The following is a 21,874-nucleotide window of genomic DNA, read 5'->3' on the forward strand; positions in this document are numbered from 1 at the left end:
ATAATAATTATATAATAATTGAGATATAATAAAGTAGTTATTGGAAATCGTTGCGTATAAAGCGATATAACAACCTCACCCAGTCTCCCCTATTATAAATTATTTCTTATTAGAACAGGATTTAGGAAAGGAGAACAGAATGTATGACCCACAATCAAAAAGCGGGAAAATCTCCTTTATTAACTTGCCAATCAATGACGTCACTATTTTCTGCAGATAAATATTCTCTAAATAAAAGAGAAGTAAAATAGCCAAACTAGTGAAAGTAAACAAAATAATAACCAACTCAATATTAGTTAAGCCAAATCTTTCTTTAAAATGCGCTGGGTTGTTGCATACGACAAGCCAAGTTGTTGAGAGCGGTGGCAAATCGATTCTTCATGATTTTCAGCTACATTCTCGGCTACGGCCGCAATATTTTCTACGCTGCAAGCTGTACGTGGCCTACCAGATGACAGGACATCCAAGCAAGTTGCTGCCCCTTCAAATTTTTCGATTATTCTGCGAATTGTGGATTCTGAAGGTCGATTATGTGGACCATAAGTTGGGCGTAATTTGCGAAAAACTTCTTACACAGAACGCTGATTTTCATAGTACAATTGAAAAATTTGTACACGTTGTTGTGGCGTGTATCTTTCCATGAAGGATTGTAAAACAATATTCAGTAAAAATGACGTATGAATTTGACAGAAGTCGCGTGCAAATGTCAAAAAATCTCTACTAGAAAAAACCGCTCGTTTTGAATCACCCTTGCTTTGGATTGGGTTGATAGAACTTATAAATATGAACTGATCTGTTTAAGAGGGTTTGCGAAAGAATTCATACTCAAAAATTGGATTGAGAGTGAGTAAAGAAGGAAAAAGGTGGGAAAGATTTCCTCCCCTATAGATTATCAAACTGTAGCGTATATACGTGTAGGTGAGTGTTTTCAAGTATTGGCCTAAATATAAAACTTCTAAAATGTGCTTGAATATATTGGAAATAATATTATGTTATTTATAATCTGTTTTTTTATTTTTTGTTAGCTCACTAATTGTTGGTAGAAAAAAAATACTTTTTTTTTTTAATTTCAAGAACTGACTTGATTTTATAACAGAAAAGATAAGGACTATTTAAAATTTGCAAGAGTTATTTTCTTTTGTTAAGAAAGTTCATGACATACAATGTATTTTGAACAATTGTCGATATCTCAATGCGCATCTATAAAGCTAGTAGTGTCTGTCTACGAGCACATAAAGTAGCACCACTGAAAGTTCAATACCAGTTGTTGTTTTTTCTGTGAACTCTTAGCCTTCCCAATACCAGAATCTGATTCCCCTAGATTATAGGATCTGTAGGCACGAAGAGTTCCAGATCAGCTGAATCTCACACCAAATTGTTGAATCCTTAAAGTATTCTATCAATGAGTAATGGGTGCGATGACAAAGTCTACATCAAAAGCATCTGAAGCAAATTTTCCCACTAAGAGTTTATTGTTGTTTATGGTGATCATATTTCACGTTAATTATCCTTAATATCATTATTATTAATTATATTTATAAAACAATAAAGAATGTTTACAAATTGTTCATCATTGTTTAATTGGCTCATTTTTAGTAAAAAAACTTGAGCACGTTCCGGTCATAGGTCAATGATTTTTGATTTAAATTAAAGAACATATTTAGATAAATAGAATTTATTTACTATTTTTCAATGATAACAACAACACTTGCATATATTGGGTTTTATGTTAATAAAAAAATATTAGAAGGAACATTTTATTTGTACATATTTGTGCTAAATCCAGGAAAAAATATGACATAGGAGTTGATTTTTGAACTTAAAATTATCTGAAAATTCAAGAGATTTGCCATATTTTCAGTTTCTAAATTTTATAATAAATTCTGGAAAATGACGGTAAAATAATACAACTCGCAGAATGATATTATAATGGGAGAAAATAAATAGGTGTAGGTTACTCAAATAGAGAATGCCACTAAATTTTTCCTTTAAATAACGACAAAAGTTTTGAATAATTCTTGGTTTAGGCCTAAATGATGTATTTATCATTTTTATTAACATTGGATCCTTGGCGTTCCAAATTAATTGATGAAAACTTCACTGCTCGATATCTATGATGGAGTCATATATACATAGTTCATCTCTATTGGAAGGTATTTAAGTTTGAGTTTAATTCGGATGTGTCTTTTTAAGATTTGAGATGGTACCGGACAAGACGTCAAAATTTTAGGGTAGTATTTCAAATACTTAAAATACTTTGAAGTATTCTTAAACTTTTTTATGCTGGTTTTTCGTGTTGTTTTATGGAAGGGGGGGGTTGTATAAGAAACAAAAGATTGTTCAAATTTTATTTTGGTTCAATTTCTTCTATATAAGTTTTAGGACAAAATATTAGACTAACTGTCAACTTTACTTTTAAAAAAACTCAATTTTGATATTTTTTATTTTTATATCACTAAAAATGGCCAAAAACTAAAAAAAATATTTTGATGACAGGTGCATATATATAAATTCAATTAAAAATTGAGAATAAATACTATTTTGTCTGTGTATTTTTCACAAGTTGACACCAATACTTAACAAATTTAGTAAAGAGAAGGAAGATGTTTACGCTGCATGAGACTAAAGAATATGTACTATTAATTGTGGTTATTCAATAACGACAATTTTTTTAATATTAAAATTATCTTGGAATAGTTAATATAAAATATTATATTTTTTACGAATGTATCAATAATAATTGAGATAACATAAAGTAGTTATTGGAAATCGTTCCTTATAAAGCAGTTGCAACAACCGTGCACAGTCTCCCCTATAAACTATTTTTTATTAGAAGAAGATTCAAGAAAGGATAAAAGAATGTAAGACCCCGCATCTAATAGCGGGAAAATCTCCTTTATTAGCTTGCCGCTCAATGACGTCACTATTTGCCGGGAAAAATTATTCTCAAAATACAAGAGGATTATAACAACCTAACTAGTGAAAGAAACCGAATAATAACCAACTCAATATTAGTTAAGCTTATAAACATAACTCTAATCATGGATTCAATTGGTGGCCCTTAAAAGGACCGGTTTGTCAGAGACAGTCACGTATAAGAAACTTCTTATGAAGACTTTTCGGTCTTCTTGGGCAAGAGAACGGCTTGGATGTTGGGGAGGACACCACCTTGGGCAATGGTTACACCAGCCAACAATTTGTTCAACTCCTCGTCGTTACGGATGGCCAATTGGAGATGACGGGGGATGATACGGGTCTTCTTGTTGTCACGAGCAGCATTGCCTGCCAACTCGAGAACCTCAGCAGCGAGGTATTCCATGACAGCAGCCAAGTAGACGGGAGCACCAGCACCCACACGCTCGGCATAGTTTCCCTTCCTCAAGAGACGATGAATACGACCAACGGGGAACTGGAGTCCAGCACGGCTGGAACGGGACTTTGCCTTTCCCTTCACTTTTCCTCCTTTACCACGGCCAGACATGTTGTAGATTAGGTTGATAGAACTTGTAAATATGAACTGATCCAGTTAAGAGGGTTTACAAAAGAATTTATACTCAAAAACTGGATTGAGAGCGAGTAAAGAAGGAAAAAGGAGGGAAAGATTTCCTCTTCTATTGAATATCAAACTGTACCGTATATACGTGTAGGCGAGCGTTTTCAAGTATTTGCCTAAATATAAAACTTCTAAAATGTGCTTGAATTTTTTGGAAATAATATTATGTCATTTATAATCTTTTTTTTTTTTTTTGTTAGCTCACTAATTGTTGGTAGAAAAAAAATACTTTTTTTTTTTTAATTTCAAGAACTGACTTGATTTTATAACTGAAAAGATAAGGACTATTTAAAATTTACAAGAGTTTTTTTCTTTTATGAAGAACTTATTTTACAAAAAGTTCATGACATACAATGCATTTTGAACAATTGTTAGAAAATTTTCACCATATGAGGTCATACTCACCATATTTCAAAATGAGTTTTAGAATCTTCAATTTAAGCAGTTTGTCAATTTTTTGGTTAAAAAACTTTATGAATGTATTTGAAAATATATAATCTGTATATCATTCAACAGCAAAAAGTGCTATATCAATTTAATTTAATATTCAATTCCTGTTTAATTGTGATTCGGGTAATTCCATGTCAATTCAGGCAATTTTTTTTCTAAATTTACCTCTAGTTGCCAAAATTTGAAATTATTACGAGGAGAGTTATTGATTTTTTCGTTTAAGGCCTCATTTCCATACATGGACTCGTTCACATAAGAATCCCAAAACTAATTTAGGTAATATTTGGAGAAGTAGTTGTAGAAAAAGACTAAAAATGCCATGTGTGATCATTTTTTAATATATAGTACAAAAAAAAAACATTTTAACACACCCATAAACAAATGCATCACCTTCAAAATCGTTTTTATGTTACATTTTTGGCAAATTTATTTTCCATATACTAAAACTACCTATAGGGAAATTTTGGTATTCGGAAAATGTCTAATCAATGCAAAATCAACAATTTTAAATCGGGTTAGAATTTACTCAAAATTTTTACTTCAAGAGATCAAATCAAAGTAATTTTTGTTTAAAAACTATCTTTTTGTAATTAATTTTGTTTGAAAGTATATATTGAAGTTGTAACGTATGATAAAAGTCGTTGGTCATAACACTAAAGTCACAAACATTCAAACTTTGGACAAAATAAACTACATTATTCAACAATTTTGTAAGTATCTTTCTTGAAGATGGAGTAGTTGCGTGCAGATCCCTTTATATCAGAAATGTTGATAATTTTTAATATAGAGTCAAATGATATCATGCATACATCATCACGTTGGGGCCAATTAAAGTGTTTTGAAGGATCTTAAGGGTCACCATCAACTGTCGTACATAACTGTAGTATAAGAGCTAACAGAGATCTCGTCCAAGCCGAATGCAACTTTAAAATCGTGAATACAGCCAAATTCCTTATCACTACTACACTATTATAAATATATAATTTATAACAAAATTAATTTCAAACGGATGGGGTTTCTTCAAAAATCTTGCAGAAATTACTTTGATTTGATCTTGTGAAGTGCAAATTTTGAGTGTATTTTAACTTGATATAAAATTGTTAATTTTGCATTATATATACATTTTCCAAATAGCAAAATTTCCATATAGTTAGTTTTGAGTATTTAGAAAATAAATTTGTCGAATAAATGTAAAAAAATGGGTGTTTTGAGATATGTACCCGCAGATGCGGGTGCAGTCAGTGAAAAAGAAATAGTCATTTTTGAAGGTAATACCTTCTTTTATGGGTATTCTAATGTGTTTTTTTAAATTTTATATCAAGAAATGATCCCACTAACATTTTTTGTCGTTTTCTACAAGTACTTCTACAAATATTACCTTAATTCGTTTTTGGATCCTCATGTGAATGAGTCCATATTTATAATTGGACCTTATCGAAAACATCAATAACTCTGGAACACCCCATCGTAATAACTTCAAATTTTGGTGGGAGAATTTTTGCAGTTAAAGGTAAAACATATCTAAAAATGAAGAAACTCTGTAATACTTGGTGTTAGCCCTTGGTGGATTTGACATAGAATAACTCATTATTTACATAAAATAGCAAATTAATGAAATAGAGTCGTTATAAAAATGTATAATATATAGATTGTTATCATGTGATGTAGTCATAGTTAATGTTGGCCAATTTGTGAGCCTAATCAGCCAAGTTTTGTACAAGTAATAACATTTTTTCCATTAATATTAAGGAAAATATTTAAATATTGCAGGTAAAAATTGTAGCAGCATTGGAATTACACAAACCTTACTGGCATTGAAGAATATATCCTCTTATTCCTAGTTTTGTTATTTTTTAAACCATAGCATGTTATTAAATCATTTTATCAATCTTAATTCCTTAATCAACTATTACAATGGACAGAATAAGATATTTATTTCTAATTAACTTACATTTCTTGTCCTTTATCGATTACAAATTAGCTAGACAAACTTAGTCATTTTATAGTGATTTTTATAAAATATACATTTAATTTAATTATAATAATTCCCATCAAGTACTATTTAATGCAGATGTGAAGTTTTTTTTGTTAAAACCCATTTAATGATGATTACTTATGATCAGTGTGGAAATTTGTTCCTTTTATGTAGTGCAAATATTAATAAGGTACTTCCAGATGGCGTCTCGTTCAATTATGATGCACTTTAGGACTTCAATGAAAACACTCAACACAATTAAGTAAAAAAAAAGTACGATCCGACTACAATTGTAAAAAAAACTATCCGAAAAAATTAAATATAATTCATTTTCTGTTTTTGTCGAATGAAATCGAATATTTTTGAGTCCTCGCTATTTGAGAAAATAAAAGAAGATTTTTAGACTTTTTTATAATTACCTTCTTTAAAAAAAAAAAGAAATAGCCATTTACTTATCTCGTATTCGAATACTTTTTCCTTGATTAACATCTTAGACGCAAGATTCACATGATCGTATTTATTAAATCAGAATAAGATAAGACTTTATATTAAGCTTCCTGTAGAGTAATGAATTTTACACTTTGTATGTTATGGCTGGTAGGGAATTCAAATCTTGTTGAAAACTCCACTATTTAAAAAATAAAAAAAGTGTACTCTTTTTATTAATAAAATGTCAAGTTAATCTATTTTATGTTCTCCAATGATGGAGATGTCCATGAGCGTAAATGTCTCAATGCGTATCCAAAAAGCTAGTGTTGTCTTTCTACGAGCACATAAAGTAGAACCCTTGACAGTTCAATACCAGTTGGGTTTTTTTTCTTTATCTGTGAACTCTTGGCCTTCCCAATACCAGAATCTGATTCCCCTAGATTATAGGATCTGTAGGCACGAAGAGTTCCAGATCAGCTGAATCTTACACCAAATTGTTGAATCCTTAAAGTAATCTATGAATGAGTAATGGGTGCGATGACAAAGTCTACATCAAAAGCATCTGAAGCAAATTTTCCCACTAAGAGTTTATTGTTGCTTATGGTGGTCATATTTCACGTTAATTATCCTTAATATCATTATTATTAATTATATTTATAAAACAATAAAGAATGTTTACAAATTGTTCATCATTGTTAAATTGGCTCATTTTTAGTAAAAAAGCTTGAGCACGTTCCGGTCATAGGTCAATGATTTTTGATTTCAATTAAAGAACATATTTAGATAAATAGAATTTATTTACTATTTTTCAATGATAACAACAACACTTGCATATATTGGGTTTTATGTTAATAAAAAAATATTAGAAGGAACATTTTATTTGTACATATTTGTGCTAAATCCAGGAAAAAATATGACATAGGAGTTGATTTTTGAACTTAAAATTATCTGAAAATTCAAGAGATTCGCCATATTTTCAGTTTCTAAATTTCATAATAAATTCTGGAAAAATTGCGATAAAATAATACAACTCGCAGAATGATATTATAATGGGAGAAAATAAATAGGTGTATGTTACTCAAATAGAGAGTGCCACTAAATTTTTCCTTTAAATAACGACAAAAGTTTTGAATAATTCTTGGTTTAGGCCTAAATGATGTATTTATCATTTTTATTAACATTGGATCCTTGGCGTTCCAAATTAATTGATGAAAACTTCACTGCTCGATATCTATGATGGAGTCGTATATACATAGTTCATCTCTATTGGAAGGTATTTAAGTTGGGGGGTGTTGTATAAGAAACAAAAGATTGTTTAAATTTTTATTTTGGTTCAATTTCTTCTATATAAGTTTTATGACAAAATATTAAACTAACTGTCAACTTTACTTTTAAAAAAAACTCAATTTTGATATTTTTATTGCAAAATATATCACTAAAAATGGCCAAAAACTAAAAAAATTATTATGATGACAGGTGTATATTTATAAATTCAATTAAAAATTGAGAATAAATACTATTTTGTCTGGGTATTTTTCAAAAGTTGACACCAATCACTTAACAAAGTGAGTAAAGAGATGTTTACTTTAATATATTTACCCTGAATGAGACCAAAGAATATGTACGTACTACCAACTGTGGTTATTCAATAACGACAAATTTTTTAATATTAGAACTATTTGGAAATAGTTATTACAAAATATAATATTTTTTACGAATGTATAAAGAATAATTGAGACATAATAAAGTAGTTATTGGAAATCGTTTGTTAGGAAGCGTTTATAATAGCCTTACTCAGTCGCCCCTATAATAAAGTATTTCTTATTAGAACATGATTCAGAAAAGGAGAATAGAATGTATAACCCCCCATCTAAAAGCGGGAAAATCTCCTTTATTAACTTGCCGCTCAATGACGTCACTTTTTGCCGGGAAAAATATTCTCAAAATACAAGAGGATTATAACAACCCAAATAGTGAAAATAACAAAATTATAACCAACTCAATATTAGTTAAGCTTACACAAATAACTCAAATCATGGATGTTATTGGTGGCCCTTAAAAGGACCGGTTTGTCAGAGACAGTCAGGTATAGAAAACTTCTTATGAAGACTTTTCAGTCTTCTTGGGCAAGAGAACGGCTTGGATGTTGGGGAGGACACCACCTTGGGCAATGGTTACACCAGCCAACAATTTGTTCAACTCCTCGTCGTTACGGATGGCCAATTGGAGATGACGGGGGATGATACGGGTCTTCTTGTTGTCACGAGCAGCATTGCCTGCCAACTCGAGAACCTCAGCAGCGAGGTATTCCATGACAGCAGCCAAGTAGACGGGAGCACCAGCACCCACACGCTCGGCATAGTTTCCCTTCCTCAAGAGACGATGGATACGACCAACGGGGAACTGGAGTCCAGCACGGCTGGAACGGGACTTTGCCTTTCCCTTCACTTTTCCTCCTTTACCACGGCCAGACATGTTGTAGATTAAGTTGATTGAACTTGTAAATATGAACTGATCCTGTTAAGAGGGTTTACGAAAGAATTTATACTCAAAAACTGGATTGAGAGCGAGTAAAGAAGGAAAAAGGCGGGAAAAATTTCCTCCTCTATTGAATATCAAATTGTATCGTATATACTTGTAGGCGAGCGGTTTCAAGTATTTGCATAAATATACAAAAAAAAACCTTAATATTTATTTCTATGTTTCAGTTGAGTTTATATTTTATATTAGAAATTGAATGTTTGAAAATAAAAAATTTGACACAGTTCAAAATTTTTTATTTTTTCAAAAAAATACTTGTTTTGATCAGTTGTAGGTTTTTGAAATACTTTTCCAAAAAATTAAATCTTAAAAGGACAATTTTTTTCTGAGACATTGAGTTACAGAAATATTTTAATGAAGCCCCACCACTCCTACTTACGCCCCCCAAAAAAAAAAAAAGTCATGTGGACATTGAATAAGTCTGTTGGTCAATTCACTTCTCTATATAGTAATTCAATATCTTTTTTAATGTACATATTGTAGATTTATAAACAAATTGTTTTCGAATTCATTTATTTTTTATTAAGGTGTTGTTTATTAAATTACTACCCGTATACTCCTTCACAAAAAGAAATATCATTGGCAGTTATGGAGGGAATTCATTTTTTGTTAAAGTGACGTCACAGAGGAAACATTAACGGAGAAACTACTCAAGGCCGTATCTAATATAGCACAGTATACATGTAGATATATACTAGCATATATAGTATATTTACAGGACACATCCGACTCAGTGTTATTATACTATAGTAATTGACAAAATAAATGTTTGTTTTTCTATTTGATTTAAGGAGGTTAAAGAAATGGATACAGGTATCGACTAGTTTAAGAGAAATTAAATCCTATAAAGTTAGTAATTACAACAAAATCAAATCTATTTTTTTTAAATAAATATTGTACAGTAATGTGGTCCATGATGCAATTTGAAGCAAATAAGTTGATATCATTCTTACACCTAGTGCTGTGTCGTTCGTGAACGATTTGTTCTTTTGAACAACTCTTTTTAGTGAACGTACTGAACCGACTCAATAGCATGCTGCATGAGTGATTCGTTCGCTAATAACCTAAGTTTCCCATGTACAGTATATATCACTCAACCTCAATCAAATATTTCCCCCACTTATACTTTTTTTGTTAAGTTATTATGAAATATGAAAATATTATGTATTGCACTGTAGTTTATTAGCTTGATACTTTGAGTGCACTCTAATTCGTGCGCAGGAACGACTGCAAAGTCATTAACTCACCAACTGAACTGTTATAGCAAAAAACTGATTCGCCAAAAGAACGAATCTTAAAAAGAACTGATTCGCCAAAAGAACGAATCATCAAAAGAACAAACCTATAAAAGAACAAATCTTAAAAATAACTGATTCACTAAAAGATATTATGGTAATATCATAAAATACACCCCGGCCCATGGGATGTGAAATAGAAGTGCTGAGGCCAAAGTAGGTAAAATACCCACACTGCTGCTTCCCTGAGCATCAATTATGCTATAATACATCCCAGCCCACGGGTTGCGCAGGTGAAGTGTAGGTCCACAAGGCAGACAAACTTCCCCACCACAGCTTCCTACAGCATCGAGGACCTCTTGTAATATCCAAAAATAAACCTCGAGCCACGGGTGGTTAAATGGTCTTAACTAATAATCATTTATTAACAAAAATGACGCTTACATTAATAAAGGGTTACCTAGAGGACAACTTATAGATGTTATATTTTTCCGTTACAGTTTAATCTATAAAAATTTACTATGTTGATTCAATACAGGTATTTTAAATATCCATTTGAATCATTGCAAAAAAGGGTAGAAAATTATTTTTATTTAAGGGGGGGGGAGTCTTAGAACTGATTCGGTGAACGAATCTTTTTAGTGTACTGATTCAAGTGATTCAGTTCACTAAAAGAAATCACAATTCCCAGCATTAGTTACGTAGGGTTAATACTCATACCTTTAAGAGTAGAATACGAGAGGGCAGGGGTAATTTCTCCTCCTCAATATTGCAATTATTAATATATTATATGTCTATCAATAGTGGGGAAATCAATGCTAGTTGTTTATTTTTAACATGAAAGAGGAGCTAAAAACTCCATAACCCGCCAAAACAAACATCAATAGCAACTCTTTATTATTTAAACTCAATGAAAAACTCTAATCATGGATTCAATTGGTGGCCCTTAAAAGGACCGGTTTGTCAGAGACAGTCAGGTACAGAAAACTTCTTATGAAGACTTTTCGGTCTTCTTGGGCAAGAGAACGGCTTGGATGTTGGGGAGGACACCACCTTGGGCAATGGTTACACCAGCCAACAATTTGTTCAACTCCTCGTCGTTACGGATGGCCAATTGGAGATGACGGGGGATGATACGAGTCTTCTTGTTGTCACGAGCAGCATTGCCTGCCAACTCGAGAACCTCAGCAGCGAGGTATTCCATGACAGCAGCCAAGTAGACGGGAGCACCAGCACCCACACGCTCGGCATAGTTTCCCTTCCTCAAGAGACGATGGATACGACCAACGGGGAACTGGAGTCCGGCACGGCTGGAACGGGACTTTGCCTTTCCCTTCACTTTTCCTCCTTTACCACGGCCAGACATGTTGTAGATTAGGTTGATAGAACTTGTAAATATGAACTGATCCTGTTAAGAGGGCTCGTGAAAGTATTTATACTCAAAAAGCAGATTGAAAACGTTGATAAAGTCTCACATACGTATGACGCTGAAGACTTTTCGAGTGCACCTGGCTTGTTTAATAGAAGCTTTTTATCTACGCACCCATTTATATTATTAAAGTGGAATACATTCGTGTGGACGCAAATATATTATAACGTAGATAGATATATATGAATGAAAATATTTTAGTTAAAACATTTGAATGGTTCCTTTATCCACTTAACCAATTTGCTCATAAAAAGTTCATAACTATTGTTGAAAATTTCGGCTAAAAAAGTAAACTTTTTGTAGCTCAATATTATCAACAAGTTTCTCAAGTTTTTTTTTTTTCTGCCCAATTATTTGTTTAGTTATAAATAATCATACACCCTAGAATAGGAGAAAAGTCGATTTCGACATTTTTTTTTTACGAAATTAGCATTAAAACTGTGAAAAAAGTTCATAGGTCTAAAATTCTAAAAAACAGCCTTACTGATTGAGAATTGATTAAAATTTGAAAAAAAACAAGTCTGTTTTTTTTCTTGTTCAGTTTAGTGTAAATCATGCCATTGATGAGAAACAATAAATCCGTTGAGGCTGTGATTAAAATACCGGAGTATTCTGGCATTAACGAAGATACTGAAGAATACTGCCCCACTGCAGAAATCTCAAGATAAAGTTTGTCTGAGGATGAGATCGTGGAAGATGGAAGATACAAATACAATTCCATAGCCAAAGATAGCCCCAATGGAAAAATTCTGATAATAATGCAAAGAAAGTTCGTATTCCAAAATAAAAGTACCAAAAAGAAGCAAAATCATAACAGTTACAGAGTCATAGTAAAATTTATGAAAAATCATAATTACTGAAAGTATTCTTTGAAAAGTGTATAACTATACAAATATGGAAGGTAAGAAAAACATACCCAGTACTACATGATTTAATTGAATTAGAGGCATTTATTGGTCTGACCTGCAATCGCCGAATATTTGGAAAAAATATCACTGAACAAGTTTTCTATGGGAGCAAATTTATTGCCCCCCTGGATTCACTCAGACTTTGTCAAGAGTACTACAAGGAAATAGTCCGTTATTTACGATTCGACGAAAAGGATATGCAATGCGTTAGACGACATGGTAGATTATGTTCGTTACTAACTTTTATGCCCATTAAACCAGATAAATATGGTATTAAGTTTTGGCTGCTTTGTGAAGAAAATACAAAGTACATTTGCAACATTGACGTTGATCTAGGAGCCCATGAAAAATAATTGCAAATTTGTCTAAAGATATGTGATAAGACGGATGGTTCCTTTTTACAACTAAAGATATAATGTGTGTATGTTTAATTTCTTTTCAAGCCTAACTCTCGCATTGAATCTCTTCTTGGAAAAAGAAACAAAGTTATTTTTTAATGATATGAAAAAATCGGAAGTAGCTAAATATTGTTTGGGTAAAAGTAAACTAGAGTGGACAGTATGAAAGTATTTTTTTTAAGACGCCGTTTCCGTACTTAATTTTTGAGTGTTTTCAATTTAAAAAATAGATGTTTTTCTATTGTCCAAAATGTACAATGATCCACAATTAGATTAACATTCTGCTAAGAAAAAGCAAGACATCATTCTTGAGTATTATAAGAATAAAGTTTGCAAACATGATGGCCAAACGTTTTAGTACTCATAATAGAAGTTTCCGATGGTCAATCGCAGTCTGAAGCAATATCAAGGATATTGCTGAAATAAATGCATTAATAATTTTTAGTTCAGCAAGTGCAGAAAAAACGTTTTAACAAAATGAATTATTCCGCTTGCTGAACAAATCGTATCAGCGCATATAGAAAGAAGAAGAAAAATGAAACAAAACTTGGGAAATTCATCTAATTTGGAAAGACCAAAATAATGAAAAACTCTAAAATAGTTATGGGCTGTAAAAATATAACAATTACAACCTGTTCTAATTGTTCAAAACCTACGTATGTAACTTAAATTTTTGGTAGATGATCAAAGTTTAAGTCGTTATGTTTTTCAGTTTTATTAAAGAATATTTTCTTAATTAAAAAGGAGCTCAGGGTTTTATTAGAGATATTCCGATACCAAAATTTCAGCCAAATCAGATTTTGATATCATATTTAAAAGTGACTCGGATAATGATTCCTTATTAATATTATGTATTATTGATGTGTCGTTAGCAAAACTAACCTCTACATAAGCCGGCTCTTTAAAGTGAACTACGGGAGCCGGTTCATCCATAATGAAGGATTTCTTCTTTTTTGGGAGGGATAATTGTTTTTTTACAAAAATTCATACAATTTTTTTATGGCGACTTTTTTGAGTGAGCCAAAAGAGCCGAGTTTTCCCATGACTATTATGTATAAAGGAATTCCATAAACCTATGAAAACTGATTTACTTTTTTTTAATGTTGAACTTGTTATTCATTAGAACTTGAAAAGAAAAGAATATAGGTACACAAACATCTTATGTAGACTTTCTGGGAAAGAGAGTGGTCGCATCAACATGATCAAAAAGTGAGAAGATTTCCTTTATGTTATTTTCCCGCTCAATGACGTCACAATTTGCCGCGAAAGTAAGCAGTTCATTTATTAGGCTTAAGGGAAGAAAAATACCCTAACCTATCAAAGAAAACATAATACATCTATAGTAACTCATTATTAATTAAGCTCAATGAAAAAACTCTAATTATGGATTCAATTGGTGGCCCTTAAAAGGACCGGTTTGTCAGAGACAGTCAGGTATAGGAAACTTCTTATGAAGACTTTTCGGTCTTCTTGGGCAAGAGAACGGCTTGGATGTTGGGGAGGACACCACCTTGGGCAATGGTTACACCAGCCAACAATTTGTTCAACTCCTCGTCGTTACGGATGGCCAATTGGAGATGACGGGGGATGATACGAGTCTTCTTGTTGTCACGAGCAGCATTGCCTGCCAACTCGAGAACCTCAGCAGCGAGGTATTCCATGACAGCAGCCAAGTAGACGGGAGCACCAGCACCCACACGCTCGGCATAGTTTCCCTTCCTCAAGAGACGATGGATACGACCAACGGGGAACTGGAGTCCAGCACGGCTGGAACGGGACTTTGCCTTTCCCTTCACTTTTCCTCCTTTACCACGGCCAGACATGTTGTAGATTAGATTGATAGAACTTGTAAATATGAACTGATCCTGTTAAGAAGGCTTACGAAAGAATTTATACTAAAAAAATGGATTGAGAGTGTGGAAAGGAAGAATAAAAAAATAAATTACGCGCGCAAAATAACAAAGGAGTAGATGTTGTTTTATTTTCTCCTATTTCATCGTTGGGGAGACTCTTGTATTTTATCTCCTAATATTTTCCCTTTACAAGTAGTTTTATGTTATAGATTGTTGCAAGTTTTAGATTATATATGTAAAATATGTATAAAGTTTCAATATCTCCATTTTATATACTTATATCCCGAATATTAATAATATTTTCATTTTAGACTTGCAAAGGAGACGATTACATGTACAATTCCTTTATATATTTAATTCCTGATACTTACACCAAAATAGAGAGACAAAAATTTTAGGTCCCAATTTTTAATAACAAAAATTAAGGTTAAGGTGACAACTTCTTTTATATTACATAAATCTCAATTTTCAACGGTAAATCATCGGAATAGCTCCCTTCTTGTCTAAGCCTACAAGGAGAGGGCATTAATAAGAGCATCCGAGGGATTTTATCCCTTTCACCATTTGAATTTTTTTTAAATTAAGCAATAAATTTTGTGTAATAACGACCAAAATTCCTGGATTTTGGGCACCAGATTAAATAAATAATCATCCAAGTGGTTTAAAAAATGTATTATACTCAGTAACTATTTATGTTCACTTTTTTGACATTTTTTTAATTTTGGCGAATAAGTTGTTTATTTTTCATGCCCATTATACAGCTTCCCTGCATAGATGTATATTAAATCAAAAAATCACTAATTTCTTTAATTACCTCTGTTAATGAAGTTATGAAACGTAAAAATGCATAATCCAAAGTAACTTTGGGACATTTTGAGATCCAGAGCTACAAATTGATATCTCTATGTAGATTGACTAAACATGCTTAATTTAGTCAAAATACAATTTAGAAAAATAACAATTGGCAGAGGTTTGCGTTCTACCGAGTGCTCCGTCTATAATTATCCCTTGCAAGTCAAAATGAAACATTTTTTATTTATATCAACATATTTACTAGAAGTACTACATACTCGTGTATTGTAATCTTGCTATCTTATAATCTTGTTATGTTAATTATTGATTCTACAATTCATGATCAAACAACCACTAATTTACTTTTTTAGGTCACAAGTATTTAAAAAAGCAACCAAGGACATCTGTAGAATTCGTTAAAACTTATTAACTTATCAAAGTCAAGGTGGCTCGCCTGTTCTGAACCCATTCGTGCTTTAGGAATTAGTTTGGACTCTTTATTTGATCATTAAGAATACTGTCCACTTCCAATCATGACCGTACAAAAACGATAAACCTTGCAATATTTGCCTTATAATTGGCTCTGTGTTGATTTCGTTTTTTCACTGATTTTTGTGGAAAATATTATGAAATAACAAATCATCATTGTTACAAAGAATATAATAATGTCAACAGTCGAAAATTTGTAAATGATAAGAAATGACACCAACGTGCTATAAATGATGAAATTGTAGGACATGTAACGTTTTTGCTTTGATGCAGAAAAAAACATTCACCATTGGATAAAAATAATTATATCACCTTCATTTTTCCTTGTTGAATTCATGAATGTCCTAATTGTGGAATACATTGACAATTTAAAAAAAAGTCTGCCAAATCGATGAACCCCATCAAAATAACAGGGCATTTTGACGCTATACATTCTAACTTTGCGGACACTTCCAGTATATTAAAAACAAAGATGATGGTATAAAAAACCTTGATTTTGGTGGCAAATACCAGCAGTAAAATATGGCAGACAATAAAACTTCAAGCCTGTGCTTAAAAATTGAATACAATGTCCTTATAGCACCGTCACAAGTTAGGCCTAAAAATTATGTGACGTAAAAAAATCTCAACTAACTTAGTATCCTGGGATCAGCAGAACTTGTTCAATCTTATCAAGGGGTCACAGTAACAAAAGGGTTGGGAATAGCTGTACAAGATAGTAGATACGGGTTAAAATAAGGTGTACATAGATTGTTCCTAATTGCAAGACATAATCTGCTTTAAATCAATAACTCGGTAAAATAACGAAACCATCTGTAAAGGGATTTCATAAGAAAGCAGAACTTCTTGAAAAGTCGAAATGATCTTTTCCTCGTAATTAGAAACAAGGTATCCGTCTATGTCCATAATAAATGTATATATAAATGACTTGAAATTTATTGCTAACAAAGAAGACATTCCTACTCATAATACAACCCTTAAAACATTGAATACTCATTCATAATTCAAAACATGCTCGGATTTGCTAAACATATTAGCTACTCTTAAAGCTGAGTGTGATTCCCCTCCATTAAACAATCTTGACTGTATTGAAATTTCAAGGTTATATTGTAGAAATAAAAAAAATAATTGAAAAAATAGAAATAGTTGAGGATTAATTTACGGATTTATTTGGACTGAAAGGTGGTTTCACCATTTTTATAAGCAGATATGGGCTTGGCTATCCTGCAGACTTAATATATCTTGCTACAATATTTAAGCAAAAAAATTATACATGCGAATATTTGAATGATGGTTCAACCTTTTTAGTATTTCTTTCCTTTCATAAATCGTTGGATGTTTTCACTCAACTGTATTTCTTGAGAAAAATGGGGAATCTAAACAGTTGTTCCTTCTTAGACCATATTTTGTGTAGAATAACATTATTTTTTTAGAATAAGACGTCGGAGCCCCAAAATAATATCATAGGCATGCTTGGTTATTTTATTTGTCTACCTGTTTAGTTTCAGATTGATCTGTTCGACAATTTTAGTTTCCATATATGATAACACCAAAAACTGCTATATAAATTTGTATAAGATATGATAAAAAATTTGGAGGCATCAAAAACTTTTAGGTGGGTTAAAGTTCCACCCAAGGGGGAAGGGAGAGGATTTTTTTAACTATGATTAATGTATTAAAATTTGTAGCCCTTTTTGAGGATGTTAAAGTCACCAAATCAAATATTTGTAGAAGGAAAAAACCTTTGAAATCTTTACAAGCTTATTGTTCATGTAAACAATTTTGATGACTTTTTCAATACAGGATATTTTGGCCTCTAACAGCATTCCTGAGATTATTCCGATCTACGGAGGGGGTTTATAAGTTTTATAACTGTCCATTCTTTCACTTTTAATTTATTAAAAAAGAAAAGTAAAGGCAAAAAAGCAAACATTTGCTATTTTTAAGATTTATTGAAGAATTTTTTTTTTTTTAAATGCCAATGATTAACCAGATTACCAAGGACACAACCAAGTATTAACTCGCACAAATTTCGGAATGATGGATTCGCCCATTTGCATGTTTATGTATCATTTGTACTATTATAAAACTGAAATATATATTTTTATGTTTTTGTAAAAATGTTTTATTTATTATCTATAACCATTCCTCTTCGCCTGTATATAACTTTTTAGAACATTGAATATATGATACTACCGTTTATTTAAAATGCTCTAATAAGAAACACGAGTTAAAAGTTTCCAAATCACTTCTTCTTTTATCATTTGAACTGCCAGAAGAAATGCCCTATTTGATGAACAATGAAAATTTACAAAAAAAAATTAAAAATTAAAATTTTTTGGAAAAATATATCAAAAATCCACAACTTTTCACACAGCATTTATCATATTTTTTTCTTTTTGGAAAAATCTATGGTCTCATAATGTATTCAGTCATCTTTATCGTCTAAATTCCTATTTAGTTGTGCCACGATACTAGTGCCGTGCTTCTGCAGACAATTCGTACCGTACGCTAAACAGTCCTAATATGAAAGTTTGCTCTTATAATAACTGTAAACAGATAGATGATAAATGACTGTGGAAGAGGATTTCAAAAATTTCTCTCACTTTAATAATTGAACAGAAATTGTGTTTTTGCATCTGTTTGTTGGTCACCAGGATTGTGTCAAAAGATATATATCGATTTTGATCTAACTTGGTTCAAAGATTATAAATTATAAAAGTAAGAGCCCATTAAACTTCGAGAAGTTTGAGAGGTGATTTAGCACAAAATATTAAAAATACATAATCGAAAATAATTTTTGAAACATATTGAGTAATAATGGGACGATTAATTGGAATCTGAAATGAAAGAATCGAGTGTTTATTTTTTGTTTTTTTAATCCGTATCGGCTTCGGAAAAATAATGTTTCATTTCCAATTTTGATTCTTACTTATTACTGGTATTTCAATTTTTTTTACTTTTCTTGGTTTTGAAAAAAATAAACCCTTCCTGAAATAAGGAATTTTTGCTTTTTAAAAGAAAATTTAATATTTGAAATCTTTTTTCAAAAAAATATTTGATAATTAAAATTTTTATCAAAAATTTTTTTTTTTTTTTAAATAAAAGGCAAGTCTCCCCCTTAAGATATAACCCTGTAGACGCTCTTGATAGCAAAATCGTATTTTTTAACTATAATTTAAGATATTAAAGGATCAGAATCGGCATCAGTAAATTTTACTAGAATCATATTGTTAATCTAGAAAAAATGGCCATATGCAATGGTTTGCCTTCTACCGACTGTCTATAATGTTTTCCCAATATATACGCACAAAAAATTAATTCTATTTGGTGTTTGAATTAGTTCCTGCATCAATATCTTTAATTTACCATTTTATTCGTGTATTTTACTAGTGATCTAAATAGGAATATTAAATTTAAAAGTATTTTGAATTTTGGAACGACTTAATTACTATAGCTTAAAATTAAAATCGTTTTTTCTTTTAAATTAACCACCATAATTTTGTTTGGCCAATATTAAATCAATATATAAATTTCATCTAGCCTGAATATAGCTATCAATACTCCTAACCATGGGATCTCCCACCTTCACTACAACAACGAGGTGGTACAAATCTCAGCTTGAATATATTTATGACTGGAGGGAGACGTTTCTCCTCCTATTCCCCCGCCTTTTTTCTTCCTTACTCGCTCTCAATCCATTTTTTGAGTATAAATTCTTTCGTAAGCCTTCTTAACAGGATCAGTTCATATTTACAAGTTCTATCAATCTAATCTACAACATGTCTGGCCGTGGTAAAGGAGGAAAAGTGAAGGGAAAGGCAAAGTCCCGTTCCAGCCGTGCTGGACTCCAGTTCCCCGTTGGTCGTATCCATCGTCTCTTGAGGAAGGGAAACTATGCCGAGCGTGTGGGTGCTGGTGCTCCCGTCTACTTGGCTGCTGTCATGGAATACCTCGCTGCTGAGGTTCTCGAGTTGGCAGGCAATGCTGCTCGTGACAACAAGAAGACCCGTATCATCCCCCGTCATCTCCAATTGGCCATCCGTAACGACGAGGAGTTGAACAAATTGTTGGCTGGTGTAACCATTGCCCAAGGTGGTGTCCTCCCCAACATCCAAGCCGTTCTCTTGCCCAAGAAGACCGAAAAGTCTTCATAAGAAGTTTTCTGTACCTGACTGTCTCTGACAAACCGGTCCTTTTAAGGGCCACCAATTGAATCCATGATTAGAGTCTCTTTCATTGAGCTTAATTAATAATGAGTTACTATAGATGTATTATGTTTTCTTTGATAGGTTGGGGTATTTTTCTTCCCTTAAGCCTAATAAATGAACTGCTTACTTTCGCGGCAAATTGTGACGTCATGAAGTGGGAAGATAACACAAAGGAAATTTTTCCGCTTTTTGGTCATGTTTATGCGACCACTCTTTCTAATTGAAAAAAGGAGCTTTTTACTAACATATATATGTACACTTAATTGAATTGTTTTCATCATACCATTTATTATGGTATCCATTTGAACTAAAATTTACATAGTGTATATTAGTTTTATATGGAGCTAACATAAATTAGTTACCAAACAGATGTAAAATATATTCCAGCAATTCTTAGCTGGATAGCATTAAGTTCTATTAAAATTAGTATCCTGCCATTAAATTATAATACCTTTATGAAATTAATTAGCTTTAATTTTCTGTATCTGACTGTCTGACAAACCGGTCCTTTTAAGGGCCACCAATTGAATCCATGATTAGAATCTCTTTCATGGAGCTTAATTAATAATGAGTTACTGTTAATCCTAACCTTTACAGGTTCAGAAGTTTTTAACATTCATAACGTATAATAATGAAAACAGTGTAAAGTAACTGCGTATTAAACGTATTTGTACAAGGACCACAACATTTGGGGTACAATTCTAGGTTGTAAGGGGCTCTAAGTAGTTACTTAAGTATCGCCGGTACCCGAAAACATCCCCAACATTTGGGATATAAAATGATAACTCATAAAATAAAGCCTATGCCCTGTTTCTGCATAAATTTATACGAAATGTCCTTATACAAAATGTTTTATACGAATTATACATATACAAATATGTTTTTTACGAAGTTACCTATTAACAAATAACCCATCTGGCTTTCCCGCCATATTGTGACATCATGAAGCGGCAAGTCAATAAAGGAAATTTTCCCGCTTTTTGATGACGTCATTGATATTATTTATTTTTCTCTTGATAAAGCCAAATTTATAAGTATGGCACATTTTTTAAAGTAATATTATACATATAATAAACAATTTATTTCTTTTAATAAAAAATTATAATTAAGCAATCATAGATATTAAACTTAAAATATATTCATCCCCTTTATCTCAATTACTTTTTTCTTAAACTTGACAACAACATCTATTGATTCACCCATCTTAGATGCATAATCAACAAAATTTTATAAAAGTAACCACCCTTACTCCATTTTAATGTAGGAAAATGGGTTAAAATTTGTTGGTCTTAATTTTTTGCATGGACTAAAATATCCGTCGAAATCCGCCTAGTAAAAAATAACTTAATACCAAACCGAACAAAATTTGACTTCGAACTGAGTCTCAACACTAGTATTTGATGATTTATGTGTTACAAAGATAAGAGTTTATCAAGATTTTCCTCATTAGGCCTCTCCTGAATATTTAAATAAATTGAATAAAATCACTTTCTACGAAAGATTTGATTTCAATAGGGGGACAACGAATACACATCCATTAATTAATTATAAAAAAATAGGGTTTGGCAAAGTTAAAAAGTTGTTTTATATAAAGTGTGTCACAATTTACAA

The 21,874-nt window shown here is 31.7% G+C and overlaps 5 protein-coding genes across 5 annotated transcripts; 1 reads left to right on the forward strand and 4 right to left on the reverse strand.

Annotated features, from left to right (window-relative positions):
* Nucleotides 1–2,311: 2,311 nt before the first annotated feature.
* LOC121119788 (histone H2A) lies at nt 2,312–3,528 on the reverse strand. Its single transcript, XM_040714579.2, has one exon. It carries the CDS (start codon nt 3,479–3,481, stop codon nt 3,107–3,109), a length of 375 nt encoding a protein of 124 aa, XP_040570513.1. The 5' UTR covers nt 3,482–3,528; the 3' UTR covers nt 2,312–3,106.
* A 3,657-nt stretch (nt 3,529–7,185) lies between these two features.
* LOC139904698 (histone H2A) lies at nt 7,186–8,882 on the reverse strand. Its single transcript, XM_071889400.1, has one exon. It carries the CDS (start codon nt 8,880–8,882, stop codon nt 8,508–8,510), a length of 375 nt encoding a protein of 124 aa, XP_071745501.1. The 3' UTR covers nt 7,186–8,507.
* On the reverse strand, nt 8,279–11,549 carry LOC121119786 (histone H2A). Its single transcript, XM_040714577.2, has one exon. The coding sequence runs from the start codon at nt 11,547–11,549 to the stop codon at nt 11,175–11,177; it is 375 nt and encodes a 124-aa protein (XP_040570511.1). The 3' UTR covers nt 8,279–11,174.
* Nucleotides 11,550–14,187: 2,638 nt separating this feature from the next.
* LOC121120547 (histone H2A) lies at nt 14,188–14,779 on the reverse strand. Its single transcript, XM_040715429.2, has one exon. The coding sequence runs from the start codon at nt 14,739–14,741 to the stop codon at nt 14,367–14,369; it is 375 nt and encodes a 124-aa protein (XP_040571363.1). The 5' UTR covers nt 14,742–14,779; the 3' UTR covers nt 14,188–14,366.
* Nucleotides 14,780–19,792: 5,013 nt separating this feature from the next.
* On the forward strand, nt 19,793–20,724 carry LOC121120542 (histone H2A). The gene has a single exon (XM_040715424.2). The coding sequence runs from the start codon at nt 19,835–19,837 to the stop codon at nt 20,207–20,209; it is 375 nt and encodes a 124-aa protein (XP_040571358.1). The 5' UTR covers nt 19,793–19,834; the 3' UTR covers nt 20,210–20,724.
* Nucleotides 20,725–21,874: the final 1,150 nt, after the last annotated feature.

The sequence above is a fragment of the Lepeophtheirus salmonis genome, chromosome 6 (assembly GCF_016086655.4).
Source record: "Lepeophtheirus salmonis chromosome 6, UVic_Lsal_1.4, whole genome shotgun sequence".
NCBI lineage: Eukaryota > Metazoa > Arthropoda > Copepoda > Siphonostomatoida > Caligidae > Lepeophtheirus > Lepeophtheirus salmonis.